Source organism: Gopherus evgoodei, chromosome 4, assembly GCF_007399415.2.
Source record: "Gopherus evgoodei ecotype Sinaloan lineage chromosome 4, rGopEvg1_v1.p, whole genome shotgun sequence".
Classification (NCBI taxonomy): Eukaryota; Metazoa; Chordata; order Testudines; family Testudinidae; genus Gopherus; species Gopherus evgoodei.
In genome coordinates, this window is record NC_044325.1 from 17467048 (window position 1) to 17483555 (window position 16508).

The following is a 16508-nucleotide window of genomic DNA, read 5'->3' on the forward strand; positions in this document are numbered from 1 at the left end:
TTTTTCTCTAAACAGTTGAAGTGTGAACAGTGACTAGAGTATTAGGCACCTTGTGCTGGTAAAGGTGAATAATTAACTGTTTTATTTCCTAGGTTATGTTATCAGAGATTGAACAAAAGGTCGCTTCTTTATTGGAGGATTGCAGAGACAGGCAGCCAGAAGATCATGCAGGCCCTGAGAAGGAGGCAGAGGCCCTTTCCTTGAAGCTCAAGGATGTGAAGTGCAATTTGGAAAAAGTCCAGGTGATGCTTCAGGACAAATACAATGAAGAACAGGTAAAAAGCCTGAATACTATGCAAAGTCCTGTGAGAGAGACATTGTGAGGGCTTCAGAGGGCTAGTTATAAGAGACTATGTGAAATTAAGGGATGGATGCAAATGAATGTGCATGTCTGTCACTGTCATTTTAGTTCACAGTGCTGTATTATCATACTCAGCTTGCTGCTTGTAATGGGTTTTAGTGGTTCTCTGAATGATTTTTGTTTGCTTAAAGAGCACAGTGTCTGAGGTCAAGGTTTTATGAGCCACAAATGAGAGAGAATGAAAAAGTTTTTTAAAGATTTTAAAAAAAAATGTTATGTATAATAAAGATCCTGGTGGTGAAAGGTTCCAAGTGGACAATTCTAGAGACTGTAGCCCTCTCTTCAGAGAACAGGAATAGCAAGGGCAGTGACAATGCAAGCTTTCCAATACCGCCCCATCTATGTCGTCCACTGGAGGATCTCCAGCAGTGATGAAATAATAGGTTGTTCTCTGTGCTTATTCAGTACTTATCTGAGTATCTCTCTGAATATCTTTGCTGAGATTTACTCACTAATTGGCAGTCAGTTACAGTTTTTGGGCTAGTTCCGCACCCACTCTTTTTATGATGGCTTCAGGAAAGTCTGTTAGAGGTGGGTGCATTGGCAAAGACAGCTGCAGGCTCACCTACCCTGGAACAGCACTGTCTGAAAGGTGAGCTATGGTAGCCAGGGAAGGGGACTGGTGGTGCTAAATTCTCCTGTTGAATACTAACATACCTCTACAAGTATCACCAGGCAGAAAATCTACACAGCTTCTGGACCATACGAACCATTTGTAAGTTGGAAGCTAGTTTGACAGGCATAAATTGCACCTCACTATAGTTCATTCAGGCAAAAGTGTTCAGAGTTGGTGTCAATGAAACTTCCAAAACCATGCTTTCCTATAATTCTGCTACCAACAGTGTAGGGAAGTGAACTAATGGAAGAAAGGACTTTACTGGGAGATGAGAATAAATTCAAGCTCTCCCCAGGTGAAACAGCACAAAGATCTTTGCAGCAAGACTCAATTAATAGCCTTGTCCCATCCTTCTGAGAGATCACCCCTCGTTCATCTCCGGTGTATTTTTCACAGCCTTTTATGATACCATCTCTTTCCTAAACTACACACATATATTTTGCCACTTTTTCAATTCTGAGAGCTTTCACAAAACACCGTCTCACTTTATAGCTCAACAACAGTGAAAGGATCCCTTCAGAACATCTTCAGCCTGGCAGCTCCAAAGTATCCAACCTCCTTACCGCTGATGCACCACCATCCAGCAGGCATAACCGTTTGCAGCAGCCTCGGGTAATCTTACTGCTCATCCCATAAATACAAAACGCAGTTGTCTATTATCTGCTATGTTCAGATATGCTTGACTCTGAGGGTTAGACCGTGGCTTGGATTATGCACCTCCACAGGGAGGGAGAGCTCTCCCTGCATTTCTGTGGGGGTTACCCTGCCCTAGGTCTGGGCACATGGGAGTAGGCAAGCACTGCCTGGAGTAGGGGAGTGAGGAGCAGAGGCAGAGCAGAGTCTTGGCTCCACCTCCAACACCTTGACCACTGCAGCTGATCTTGAGATGGGGAGGTGATGTAGTTTGCTCCTGGTAAATGCTAGCAGCAAGCTACTACCCCCTGGAGCTAGGGGGTAGGGGGAACACTGAATGTTATTTAACAGGCCTAAATTGATGTAAAAGAGTCATCACACAAAGCAACCCTGATTTAACTGAACCAGTGCAGCTTTTGTGTGTGGACAAAGCCTTGAGGGGTGTGTCTGAGGTGCAGTACCTCCCAAGAGTAGTCCTGGAGCAGGGCAGCTTACACTGCACAGCTTGATCATGGCTGTGCCTAGAGGCATAAGAAAAAATTGTCAACAGTGTCTTGGGCACTTAGGAGCCTAACTCTAATTGAATGTGAGTGGGACTTGGGTTCCTAAGGGCCAGATTTTCAAAGTTATTTAGGTGTCTAAAGATGCATATAGGCATGTAGTGAGATTTTCTAAAGCACCTTAACGTGTGATAAACCTAATCAGGAACTTCTGAAAATCCCGCTAGGCGCCTTTCTGCACTTTAAGCACTTAAATATCTTTGAAAATCTGGTGCTAAATACCTAAGTCACTTTTGAAAATGGGACTTGAGGCTTCAGTGTTATTGAGGTGCTTTTGAAAATTTTACCCACAGTCTAGCCCACGGTGGCTTTTAAAGTTACTGTTAGCAGATTAAAAATATGAGGTCATGTCCTCTGTTCTGTAAGTAACACTGTAGATTCTCCTGTTTGAAAATCAGCTTTTCCTTTTTTGTGCCTTCTCTCTTTGAAGATTACTCAAAGAAGCAATCCAGACTGAATCACTGGAGACTGGAGTTGCTGAATTTCTAATTCAACTCCCTCTTCTAATTAAAGACACATGGTTAAACCTAGTGATTCATACTCAAGCAAAAATCTCATTGAAGTCAATGGGAATTTTCCCAGAATAAGAATGGAAAGATATGGTCCATTATTTCACAGTGTGCTCTGTTATAGACTCATAGACTCCAGGACTGGAAGGGACCTCGAGAGGTCATCGAGTCCAGTCCCCTGCCCTCATGGCAGGACCAAATATTGTCTAGACCATCCCTAATAGACATTTATCTAACCTACTCTTAAATATCTTCAGAGATGGAGATTCCACAACTACCCTAGGCAATCTATTCCAGTGTTTAACTACCCTGACAGTTAGGAACTTTTTCCTAATGTCCAACCTAAATCTCCCTTGCTGCAGTTTAAGCCCATTGCTTCTTGTTCTATCATTGGAGGCTAAGGTGAACAAGTTTTCTCCCTCCTCCTGATGACACCCTTTTAGATACCTGAAAACTGCTATCATGTCCCTTCTCAGTCTTCTCTTTTCCAAACTAAACAAACCCAATTCCTTCAGCCTTCCTTCATAGGTCATGTTTTCAAGACCTTTAATCATTCTTGTTGCTCTTCTCTGGACCCTCTCCAATTTCTCCACATCTTTCTTGAAATGCGGTGCCCAGAACTGGACACAATACTCCAGCTGAGGCCTGCGGAAGAATGACTTCTCGTGTCTTATTTACAACACACCTGTTAAGGCATCCCAGAATCATGTTTGCTTTTTTTGCAACAGTATCACACTGTTGACTCATATTAAGCTTGTGGTCCACTATGACCCCTAGATCTCTTTCTGCCATACTCCTTCCTAGACAGTCTCTTCCCATTCTGTATGTGTGAAACTGATTGTTCCTTCCTAAGTGGAGCACTTTGCATTTATCTTTATTGAACTTCATCCTGTTTACCTCAGACCCTTTCTCCAATTTGTCCAGATCATTTTGAATTTTGACCCTGTCCTCCAAAGCAGTTGCAATCCCTCCCAGTTTGGTATCGTCCGCAAACTTAATAAGCGTACTTTCTATGCCAACATCTGAATCGTTGATGAAGATATTGAACAGAACCGGCCCCAAAACAGACCCCTGCGGAACCCTACTTGTTATACCTTTCCAGCAGGATTGGGAGCCATTAACAACTACTCTCTGAGTACGGTTATCCAGCCAGTTATGCACCCACCTTATAGTAGCCCCATCTAAATTGTACTTTCCTAGCTTATCTATAAGAATATCATGCGAGACCGTATCAAATGCCTTACTAAAGTCTAGGTATATCACATCCACCGCTTCTCCCTTATCCACAAGGCTTGTTATCCTATCAAAGAACGCTATCAGATTAGTTTGACACGATTTGTTCTTTACAAATCCATGCTGGCTATTCCCTATCACCTTACCACCTTCCAAGTGTTTGCAGATGATTTCTTTAATTACCTGCTCCATTATCTTCCCTGGCACAGAAGTTAAACTAACTGGTCTGTAGTTTCCTGGGTTGTTTTTATTTCCCTTTTTATAGATGGGCACTATATTTGCCCCCTTCCAGTCTTCTGGAATCTCCCCCGTCTCCCATGATTTCCCAAAGATAATAGCTAGAGGCTCAGATACCTCTTCTATTAACTCCTTGAGTATTCTAGGATGCATTTCATCAGGCCCTGGTGACTTGCAGGCATCTAACTTTTCTAAGTGATTTTTTACTTGCTCTTTCCTTATTTTCTCTTCTAAACCTACTCTCTTCCTGTAAGCATTCACTATATTAGACATTCCTTCAGACTTCTCAGTGAAGACCGAAACAAAGAAGTCATTAAGCATCTCTGCCATTTCCAAGTCTCCCGTTACTGTTTCCCCCTCCTTACTGAGCAGTGGGCCTACCCTGTCCTTGGTCTTCCTCTTGCTTCTAATGTATTGATAAAAAGTCTTCTTGTTTCCCTTTATTCCCATAGCTAGTTTGAGTTCATTTTGTGCCTTTGCCTTTCTAATCTTGCCTCTGCATTCCTGTTCTCCTGCCCTGCTGTGATACCCATCAATTAAGGCAACTGGAGAGGTTGTGGAATCCCATTATTGAAGGTTTTTAAGAACAGGTTCAACAAACACCTGTGGGGGATGGCCTAGATATACTTAATCCCATTTTAGCATGGGGGGCTGAACTAGAAGACCTTTTGAGATGTCTTCCTGCCCTATGTTTCTATGATTTTATTATGAGCTTTTAGATCTCAACATTGGTTAAGAACAATTCATAATGTTATATCATCTAAGAAAAGTTATGTATTTGGTAAAGTTATATGTAGTTCACATGTATATAATCAGTTGCTTTTTGTTTTGGTAGCTGTAATTTTTTTTATTTATTTTTGTTAAGTGAGCAACCAAGACCATCCTTTGAGAAGAACATGGTTTACACTCTTTACTTTATCATTCATGTTGTTCCTTATTTCCAGGACCTGCCATTAAAACCAACTGAGCAAAATAATCTTGTCGACTTCATCGAATTTTATGTAGAAAAAATGCAGCCATGCATTGATGACAGCACTACTCAGAAATTAGAGTCAAGGTACAAAAAAGAAAAATTAGTCACTGAGCATGCATTATATGGCTTCCAAAACACCATACTGTCTGCAGGATTGCTGTACACAGAAGGTTTTCACAGAGGGGTGTGTTGCCAAAAAAAACCAAAACCAAAACAAAAAATCATGGAAGGAGAAAATCTGCCAAAAGCTGTGCAGTTTAGTAGAGATCCAATTCACACTGTAGTATCCCCTGAAACTGGTACACAACTCAAGTGTGTTTGTACAGTGCCTACCACAATAGGGTCCTGGTACATGACTAGGCCTCCTATATGCTATGGTAATATAAATAATAATAATTATTATTGTGTCATAAGCTATGGTAGGCATAACCACAAAAACTTATATACAGAGGTAGATCAGGCACCTCTATTCTCCGTATTTCACAATACAAAAACAAGGGGACATTCAGTGATAGTAAAAAGCAGCAAATTTAAAACTAGTAGAAGGTTAAAAGTTTTAGGGTTCATAGAATATCAGGGTTGAAAGGGACCTCAGGAGGTTCTAGTCCAACCCACCTGCTCAAAACAGGACCAATCCCCAGACAGATTTTTACCCCAGTTCCCTAAATGGCCTTCTTAAGCATTGAGTTCACAACCCTGAGTTTAGCAGGTGAAGGCTCAAACCATTGAGCTATCCCTCCCCCAAATATATGGATATATACCTATCTCATAGAACTGGAAGGGACCCTGAAAGATCATCAAGTCCAGCCCCCTGCCTTCACTAGCAGGACCAAGTACTGATTTTGCCCCAGATCCCTAGGTGACCCCCTCAAGGACTGAACTCACAACCCTGGGTTTAGCAGGCTAATGCTCAAACCACTGAGCTATCCCTCCCCCAAAATTGGTATGTAAGTAGAGCATATATTTCTGTGGGTTCACTGCTGGGAGGTGAATTTCACCCTTTTTTTATAATCTGTGATATACCTATCTCATAGAACTGGAAGGGACTCTAGGCCTTCTCTAGCAGGACCAAGTACTGATTTTGCCCCAGATCCCTAAGTGGCCCCCTCAAGGATTGAGCTCACAATCCTGGGTTGAGTAGGCCAGTGCTCAAACCACAGAGCTATCCCTGTCCCCCCCAGTGTACAATTAGCTTGTGGTTATCACTGAGGCCAGGAGCTCAGAAATATTCAAAAAAGGACTGGACATTTATATGGATAATGAAGTCATCCAGAGTTTGCATAGTAAGGATCTTTAAAAAGGGAGTTTGGGAAGTGATATAATCCCTCATATGTCAGGGCATAAGCCAACTTCTAACTGAGGAGAGCTGGAAGAAACTTGCCCTACAGGCATGTTATTGATACTTTAAATGAATTAATTCCAGATACGTGCCAAAGTTTTGTAATGTATGCAGTTGTCACCTATAGTTATGTATCCTGTTGCCTTAAGATACATCTACATTTAGGCAGTGTGTACAGTACAGGCACTGCACACACAGCTAGCATGGGTATAAACAGAAGCACAGAGTGAGGCATGGCTGGAGTGAATAGAATAGAGTGCTCTACATGCCTGTCCTCTAGGTATCTACCCTACACAGCTCTCTGCCCACCCAAGCAGTGCCTTTCATGTCTACCCTGTTATTTTTAGCAGTGTAGCGTCCTGCTGCCTCCCCTGCTCGAGCCTTTCCCAGCTGCAGTGAAAGCCTGGCAGCAGGCAAAAGGTCAGGCAGAGGGGAAAGGCTCCTGCCAGAGCCCTCCCCGCTGCTGGAGCCTTTCACTGCAGCTTGTAGCTACACATGTAGTGCCTGTCCTGTACATGCCACTGTAAGCGCAGAAATAACTTTAGCCTTCTGCTGTGCTGCATTGCATTCTGCCCCAATACTGTATGCTACATCATGCCCATGCTTTTAAATGTCTGTGGTGCTGCCTATATTATTATGCTGATGGTAATTAAAAATAATATATCACCTGACAGCCATGGAATATAAATATTCACTGAAGGCTTTTCTCTATCATAATAGTAATGTTTAAAAAAAACACTATCTTTTTATTTCACCTTTTTAACACAACATTTGGTGGTAAGCTAGTACTGAATGAAAGGGAAAGCTTGAAGGAAGATTATTCTTATTAGTTATTAATTCTGTTGTGCCAACTGTGTGATAAGTACTATACAGGCATGTGGAGATGTGGACCCTACCCCCAATAAGCTGACAGTTTAAGGCCCGTGTCGTGCAAGCATATGAGTAGAAGCTTAAAGTTTCATGCTGGAGTCATCTCACTGAATTCAATGTCATTGTAGGCAATGGAACTGTTCACAATGCATGAAGTTAAGAATGTATGTAAATCTTCGTAGGATTGTAGCCTAAGTGGATAACAAGCAAACCAAAAGTGAGAGGAAAGGGAGTGGCAAAAAAAATTTGATTAAGGGTGAGGCTAAAATCACGTTCTGTTGGTTTCACTGTGGGTATAGGGGACAGGAGAGTAGGCTAAGGGAGATAATTCTGTACACACAGTTGTAACAATCTAATGATATGCTAATCTTTCCTTGTTCTTATGATCATGTTGCCCAAACACAGCAGTGACATATCTATCCCAAGGAGTGAGTTTGCTGGTCCATTTTTAAAGGACCAAACTGGTGATAAGTGGCAATATTTACAACAGGAGCTGTCTTCTATGATGAAGTCTCCTCTGTGTCAGCTTGCTGACCCTCAGGTTTGTTTATGTTCCTTCCAATGCAAAATCATTATTACCTTTGAAAATGAAAAAGTTACAGCTAATATATGCTCCTTCCTCAGATACGGCAAAGGCATAAATGAGTACATTTTGCTTTCTATATCATCATATTCTCTCTCTTAATGTCATTAAATAATTGAAAACCGTGTAATAGCTGTCCAGTTGAAATCGCGATTTATAGTAGTCAGTGGTATCGTTACACAGCATTTTTAGTATTACTATTTCTCTCTATCATCCTTGAAAGCCGTTATGAGTAGTCATTAGTACTTTTCTTTAAGTTTCTGTTAGATGGTATCACTGCAGTGGTGAACGTAATAAGTAGCATGAAGGCCTCTAGAAGAATTCTTGTATTAAATGGTTAGGCCTGATGCTGTCTTTTTTATTTCAGCTGGGATTTTCAAAGGAGCCTAAGGGAGTTAGGTGCCCAACTTCTAGCCTTAATTAAATGATTGGAGAGAGATTAAAGCCCAGTTCTTGCAGATGCAAACATTGATCGCAGAGACAAATTCTGTCCTGACATTCACCATTGCGGGACTCAGTTATCCTCTATGAGGATGTATATGGTGTATGTCAACGCAAAGTTTGAGCTGCAGGGATTGAAGATTATTAGTATGACCTTGCAGGTTTTTACTGTGTGGGAACATGAATAATTTGTACTGTTGTCAGTTTTGTTCGTTGATATTAAAAAAAATTAGTAACTACAAACAAGCTGAGATTTTGTGTTCTAGGAAATGATTCCATTACATGGGACAATATCAGTTACTCAAGGAGGGTCATGAGTGGTGAAGGACTGGATCATGCAGTCCTCACTCAGGTAGAACTCAAACAGAAGTAAACAGAGGGGTTGCCTTACTGAGAACTGCAGCCTGTCATTTCAAAAGACTGAAACTCATAGGGCTACATTTTCAGCCAAAGGCCCAAGTGGCCTCTTTGAATGCACATAAATAGGTTTTTGTTTATGCAGCAGGTGTGAAAACCTTTTTGCAGGTGAACTTCCTGCTGTTAGTGAAAATGTGACCCATAGGATCCAGATGGTGTTATTTCAATTTTTTTTTTTAAAAATAATATTATGTAGCAGTATGATTCCATTTTTATATGAACCATTAATCTATCTGTAATTTGCTTTTCCAAACGTTAGATTACAACAAAACAGAATATTCTGCCCAGAGGTGCTGTATGTGGTATTGGAATCCCAACTGTCAAGGAACTGAGAACCTACACCATGCAGCTTGGAGATCTAAGCCAAGAAGCAAATGTTGTGCAGACACAGGTACAAATCACATGCTCTATAATTTCCAAAATGACAAGGACTTCTAGAAAGCTAGACATAGCTTTGGCACTATGAAGCACAGCTAGTCAGTAACCATTTCCCCCAAACTGAGTGTATTATAGAGGTGGGCTTTGGTAAGGTTCTTAATGCACTGTAGAATCAAGTCTGGATTTAGAGAAGCACCTTCTCATTTTTCAACCTCAACATTAGCTATTGCCTGGATGCAAACATTTGCTGGCACAAGTGATGTCATTTGCACATCAAAATTGCAACACTAGATAATCGGTCATGTATATGACTTCAGTTAGGTCTGCAATATTGCATGGGTACAAAATAGAAGGTTGGCGTGAGAACTGTTTCCAAATCAAGCCATTCAGTATTTTACTAACTCTTTTTATTGCTAATAGCTTGAGTTGGCTGAATATTTCACAGTTTTATACACATTTCTTTAGTCAATCTTCTTGCTCAGTATCATCTCTGACTTGGTCGGAAGCTATGAAAAATGCTATAATTTGTCTTCATCCAGGAGAATGGGGCTGGGGAAGCTTCCTTAAATTTGGACAAAAAGCTCTTTGAGCTGCTTTTGGCAATCAGTCGATGTTTGTCCAACATGGAAGAGATGTTAAACACATGCGTGCTCTCCAATGAAGAGGCTGCTGTGCAGCAGGGACTGTATGAGGTAAGCGCACCAAAACATAGATGGATGAGCATCAGTGGGTTTCTGTTAACAGCGAAATAGATAGGTCTCCTCTCTCACTTACACTAGTGTAAATCAGGAGTAAATCCGTGAAGTTGGTGGATTTACACGGAGAAGACGAGTCAGGCCCATTTTATTTGAGTATAAGTAGCAACCTGAGTCCTGCTGGTGTTTTTAAAAGTTGAATCGTCTCTAATAAGGACCATTTTCACTAGCCTTCTCTACTTTTCAATCCTTTAGACTCTGTCTCTAGAGCTGCAAAAACTTCACACAGATATCAGAGATAAAAAGGACGATCTTTTAAAGTCTATTACCTGTGCCGATGGGAGCGCTGATGTGTTCTTTGAGTGCTTTAACAACTTGCAAGCCCGGCTGGAACTAACTCAAACTGCTGCTGCTTCTAGAAGCAAATCAATGAAAGCTGGTCTGGATCAGAGTAGTAATTATCAGGTACTGTACTGCTGAATGCATGTCTTGTTTCACAGCATCTATTAGACGTGTTAGTGTTAATGCATTTTGGATTATAAATGAAGAGTATACAATGGACATTAAAAAAAAAAGAAAAAACAACCCAGAGAAAGCTTTTCCTAGCTTATTGCTGGTTTCAGATATATCTAGGAGTAAATCCTGTCATGTCCCTGCTCCCCACAGTGATAGTTGCATTGGGCTATGATCACAATAGACGTATGTGTGCCGAACGAGGAGGGAAGCAACCTGGGACCCTATGCAGGGGGTTGTCACTCCTCTGCAGAGACGCTTGTTGCACACTAACGTGCTGTAGGCTATGCATATAGGAGGGGGCTGGAGGCTTGCTTCTGCCAGATGAGGGTGCAGGAGCAGTGGGAGTTATTACAGTCCTGAAAGCAGCATTAGCCACTGCAGGTTGGCTTATGGGGAGGATTCCTTCTCCCCTAGCCTTCCACAGCTCAGTCTACACTGGCACCAGGCACTGTGGACTACACACTGGGAACAGGTTTAGCTCATAATGCTCACTGTATTTTGTTGGGGTGGTTTTTTGTTTTGTTTTTTTTTTTTTTGCTATACTTAGCATGTGCCACAGTACTGGGTGTCATAATATTACAGTCTTTATTCTTCTGTGAAAGAGGGGAAAGGGTGATGTGAAATGTTCTGAAAGTACCCAAGACAAGGAAACGAAAACAATTAGTCTGGGCAATATCCAAGATCCTACAGAATGTTAACACCAAAAGACTGTGTTTCCTTAGGAAAAATATTGTGATTTTTGTTATGAAATATATGGGCCACATCTGTCCTTTCTCAGGCAGACTCCTTTTGAAGTGAACAAAAGCAAAGGAAGGACCTCGGGATTTGGCTTACTATGCTCAAACAAAGCTCCTGAACCCCCACTGTTTGAGTATAATGTAGATACTTCAGTGCTAAATTTCTATTGCTATGGAGAATATTTGATCTTGTATCAGAATATAAAGGGCACCAATCCTGCAGTCCATGCTCAGGCAGACTTACCATTCATCTCAACAAGGCTGCCATACAGGGCTCATTTTCTTCAGAGCAGGAGATTTTGTACCTCCTTATGTATTTCATAGATTTTAAGGCCAAGAGGAACCATTATGAGCCTCTGATCTGACCTCTTCATCAAGAGCTCTTTAATGACCTGAAAATCAAAAAGGAATCCTACAACAAGTGAAGACATGGACAAATTGCTAAGGAGGAGTACAAAAGAATAGTGTGAACATGTGGGGATGCAATGAGAGAGACTGCAGCACAAAATGAGTTACACATAGCAAGGGACATAAAAGGCTATAAGAAGAGGTTCTATAAGTACATTAGGAGCAAGAGAAAGATAAAGGAAAGTGTAGGTCTTCTACTTAGTGAGGAAGGAGAGCTTATAATGGATAACACCAAGAAAGATGTGATGTTTAATGTCTATTTTGGTTCAGTCTTCATTAAAAAGACTGTGTGTCAGCTCCCTCCCACACGAATTTGTCCAGTTCACCAGCAAACTCCTCAAGACTCTGCCAGTCTTAGCCTTGCCTTGCAGGTAGCGATCAGTGAACCCTAGTTCCCAGGTACCCCAGAGACATCTATCTGGAGTGACCAGTCCCTTTCATTTGACGCTTACAGAAATTATTAAGTTCTCTGCCTGCAAAGAGACAGTGAATGCACTAGCCTGTTAGGTTAGCTGAGAACTCACTCTGTACTTCAATATAATGACACTGAGATGGTTTATAGTAAAACTAAAAAGAAGTTTATTAACAAAGAACAAAAAAGAGAAAAACAGACAGAAATAGTTACAAACAAAGCAGAACATGCTTCTTATTGACTAAAACTTAATTTTAGGAAGTTGCACTCTTTGCCTAATAAGTTTTCTCACTTACATCAGGTTACGTACCAGCATTTCCAGCACTCCAGGCCAGAGGATCCAACTTCCACATCAGAGGGTGCTGTTCCCTTTCATGGATAACTAAGGGATTCTCTCCACTTTTTATAGTCCAGTAAACCTCTGAAATGTATTTTTGCAAAGTAAACCCAGACCCTGCTAGGGTGTAGATGCCATGCTGTCTTCCTCATCCTCTGGTCAATTTGCTTTTCTGATTGGCTTAATTACTTTGTTTCCCTTAGATGTAAATGTACTTCCATTGTATCTGGCCTCACTTTGCTCAATTTACATTGGAGATAAAGGCAAGCTGGTGAAAAGACAGTTACTCACCTTTGTAACTGTTGTTCTTTGAGATGTGTTGCTCATATCCATTCCAATTAGGTGTGCGTGCGCCGCGTGCACATTTGTAGGAAGATTTTTACCCTAGCAACAATCGATGGGTCGGCTGGGTCGCCCCCTAGAGTGGCGCCGCCATGGCGCCGGATATATACTCCTGCCAACCCAGCAGCCCTTCAGTTCCTTCTTGCCGGCTACTCCGACAGAGGGGAAGGAGGGCACGCTTGGAATGGATATGAGCAACACATCTCGAAGAAGAGCAGTTAGAAAGGTGAGTAACCGTCTTTTCTTCTTCGAGTGCTTGCTCATATCGATTCCAATAGGTGATTCCCAAGCCTTATCTAGGCGGTGGGGTCGGAGTGAGATGTTGCAGAATGCAGAACTGCTGAGCCAAAGGCTGCCACATCTCTGGACTGTGGAACCAGAGCGTAATATGAGGCAAAGGTGTGGATGGAGGACCAGGTAGCTGCAAGACATATCTCCTGGATGGGTACATGAGCCAGGAAGGCAGCAGATGAAGCCTGAGCCCTGGTAGAATGTGCGGTGAGGTGGCTCAAGGGGACATGAGCCAAGTCATAACAAGTACGGATGTACGCCGTCACCCAAGATGAGATCCTCGGGGAGGAGAAGATAGGCCCTTCATTCGGTCTGCCACCGTGATGAAGAGTTGGGGCGTTTTACGAAAGAGTTTTGTCCGCTCGATATAAAATGCGAGCGCTCTACGGACGTCTAGGGAGTGCAGTTGTTGTTCCCGTCGTGACGAGTGTGGCTTCGGGAAGAAGACCGGAAGGAAGATATCCTGGTTGATATGAAAGGCCGATACCACTTTAGGGAGGAAAGCAGGGTGTGGTCGCAACTGCACCTTGTCCTTGTGAAACACAGTATTCGGTGAGTCCACCATGAGAGCCCTAAGCTCTGAGACTCGTAATGGCTATGAGGAAAGCTGTCTTCCAGGACAGGTATAGTAGCGAGCAGGTTGCTAACAGCTCGAAAGGGGCAGACATAAGTCTGGTTAGAACCAGGTTGAGGTCCCAGGTTGGGGCGGGACAGTGTACTTGGGGGTATAGGTGGTCCAAGCCCTTGAGGAACCTAGAAACCATAGGGTGTGAGAACACGGAGCGGCCACTCCCCTGGGTGGAAGGTAGAGATGGCCGCCAAGTGCACCCTCAATGATGATACCGCTAGGCCCTGTTGTTTGAGAAACCAGAGGTAGTTCAGGATGGTGGGGATCGAGACCTCGGTGGGAGTAACGTTATGCATTTCACAGCAGCATGAGAAACGCTTCCACTTGGCCAGATGCGTTGACCGAGTGGAAGGTTTCCTGCTACTGAGGAGCACTTGTACTGATGCAGAGCAATGTAACTCTGACTGGCTTAACCATGTAGCAGCCATGCTGTGAGGTGAAGGGGCTGCAGGTCTGGGTGGTGAAGTCTGCCGTGGTCCTGAGTTATGAGGTCTGGGCGAAGAGGCAGGGTGATTGAATTGGCTATCAACAGGTCGAGCAGCATGGTGTACCAGTGCTGCCTGAGCCACGCTGGAGCGATCATGATCAAGCGAGCTCTGTCCCTGCGGAGCTTTATCAGGACCCTGTGAACCAGCAGGAACGGTGGAAAGGCATAAAGCAGTTGGCTCTTCCATGGCGTCAGGGAAGCGTCCGAGATCGAGCCCGGGGCGAGGCCTTGGAAGGATCAGAACATCTGGCATTTCCTGTTCTCGCAGGAAGCGAAGAGGTCTATACCGGAAAGTCCCACTTCCGGAAAACAGAATCGACCACTCATGAGACAGGAAGGATCTGTGACAGGCTGAGCACGGTTTGAAACCTGGTGAACCGGGCATGGGCCCTGGCACCGGGTGCGGGGAAGGGGCTAATCCCTGAACCCCTCTTAACTATATACACTAATAATGTTATAGAAACGAATAAGAATTAACTGCAACTATAGAAATTTCAGCTATATACACAAGAATAACGAGAGAACTACGAGTAGCTAGGGAAGTGGAGATCAGCTAAGCTGAGCTCCACTGTTCCAACGACTGACACAGGCGGTAAGAAGGAACGGAAGGCCATTGGGTCGGCAGGGGTATATATCCGGCACCATGGCGGCGCCACTCTAGGGGGCGACCCAGCCGACCCACCGAGTGTTGCTAGGGTAAAAATCTTCCAATGAACGTGCACGCGGCGCGCGCACACCTAACTGGAATCGATATGAGCAAGCACTCGAAGAAGAAACAACATTCCTTTGGCTACAACAAACTTGTTTATCCTCTCTACTCAAATTGCATGGTCTGAACATAGTTTAATAACATATTTCCAGCATACATACATAATTCTTTACACACTAAGTGGACATAAATCATTCAATATTATTAATGACCAGCGAGTCACCTATTTTTATATGAAACCTTAGAGAACATATATATGGCTATATGTTCTGTTAACAGTGTATTGGGTGTGCCCTTTGCCAGTTGGCATACAGGGGATCTTAGGTCCATACTCGTGGAGGATGGATGAGGACTGAAGAAGGGCAAACAGGATCTATCTTTAAAACGGGGAACTAAGAAGACTTGGGGAATTAAAGACCAAACAGCCTAACTTTGATACATGAAAAGATACTGGAACAAATTATTAAACAGTCAATTTGTAAGGATCTAGTGATACCCATCATGGATTTGTGAAGAACAAATCACGCCAAACCAACTTAATTCCCTCCTCTGACAGGGCTGTGGATTGGGGGAAGCAGTAGACATGATGTATCTTGATTTTAGAAAGGCTTTTGACACAGTCCCAAAGGACATTCTCATAAGCAAACTAGGGAATTGTGGTCTAGATGAAATTACTGTAAGGTGAGAGCAAAACTGGTTGAAAGACTGTACTCAAACAGTAATTATCAATTATTCTCTGTCAAACTGACAGGCTATATCTAGTGGGGTCCCATGAAGGTCTGCCCTGGGTCTGGTACTATTCAATATTTTCATTAATGATTTGGATAATGGAGTGAAGCGCATGCTTATTTAATGTGCAGATGATCCCGAGCTGGGAAGGGTTACAAGCACTTTGGATGACAGGGTTAGAATTCAAAAGGACCTTGAGAAATTGTAGAATTTAGTCTAAAATCAACAAGATAAATTGAATAAAGACAAGTGCAAAGTACTTCATTGAGAGAGGAAAAATCTAAACGTTAATACAAAATGGAGAATAGCTGTTCAAGCAGTAGTACTGCAGAAAAGGATCTGGGGGTTTTAGTGGATCACAAATTGAATATGCGTCAGCAATGTGATGCGGTTAAAAAAAAGACAAAAATCATTTCAGGGTATATTAACAGGAGTGTCATATGTAAGATATGGGAGGTAATTGTCTTGCTTTACTTGGCAGTGGTGAGGCCTCAGCTGCAGTACCAAGTCTAGTTCTGGGTACCACATTTCAAGAAAGATGTGGACAGCCTGGAGAGAGTCCAGAGCAACACAAATGATAAAAGGTTTAGAAAATCCTTTCCAGCCCCATGTTTCTGTGATGAATACAGACTGTAGAATTTCACCCAGTGATTCCAGGATTGAGCCCAGAGCATGTAAAAAACGAGTGATCAAAGTGCCATGCTGAATCACCTTTTAAGTGTCTTTTCACTGTGAGATTTATCACTGCCATTTATTATTGAATACACTTCTGAGTTTGCTCCTGCTATTATCTCTTCACAGAATGAAATCAGGCTGTTGTATGATCAGTTAATTGAGAAAAAATCTACTCTGCAACAAACCTTGAATGCAATACGTGGGCATAATGTTGCTGAACAGCTTCAGGTAATTAACTCAAAATACTAAGTTAAGGCAAAATTATCTAGCACTGGACAATATTGCCTGGTTTGTGTCTGAGGTTTTGTGAGAAATAATTTGAGAAATAATATGAGAAAAAAATAATGTGATAAATAATTTCATATTTTCTAAGGGCTGGCTCATGCTGTCAG

The 16508-nt window shown here is 42.5% G+C and overlaps 1 protein-coding gene across 7 annotated transcripts in view; it reads left to right on the forward strand.

Annotated features, from left to right (window-relative positions):
• SYNE2 (spectrin repeat containing nuclear envelope protein 2) overlaps positions 1-16508 on the forward strand; it is a 268235-nt gene that overhangs the window by 166332 nt on the left and 85395 nt on the right. For all 7 annotated transcript variants that reach the window (XM_030558566.1, XM_030558561.1, XM_030558559.1 and 4 more), the window contains 8 exons: positions 93-275; positions 1470-1589; positions 5094-5206; positions 7737-7872; positions 9032-9163; positions 9690-9842; positions 10101-10310; positions 16243-16344. In XM_030558566.1, the coding sequence (XP_030414426.1) occupies positions 93-275; positions 1470-1589; positions 5094-5206; positions 7737-7872; positions 9032-9163; positions 9690-9842; positions 10101-10310; positions 16243-16344 (1149 nt within the window). The remainder of the gene's footprint in view (positions 1-92; positions 276-1469; positions 1590-5093; positions 5207-7736; positions 7873-9031; positions 9164-9689; positions 9843-10100; positions 10311-16242; positions 16345-16508) is intronic.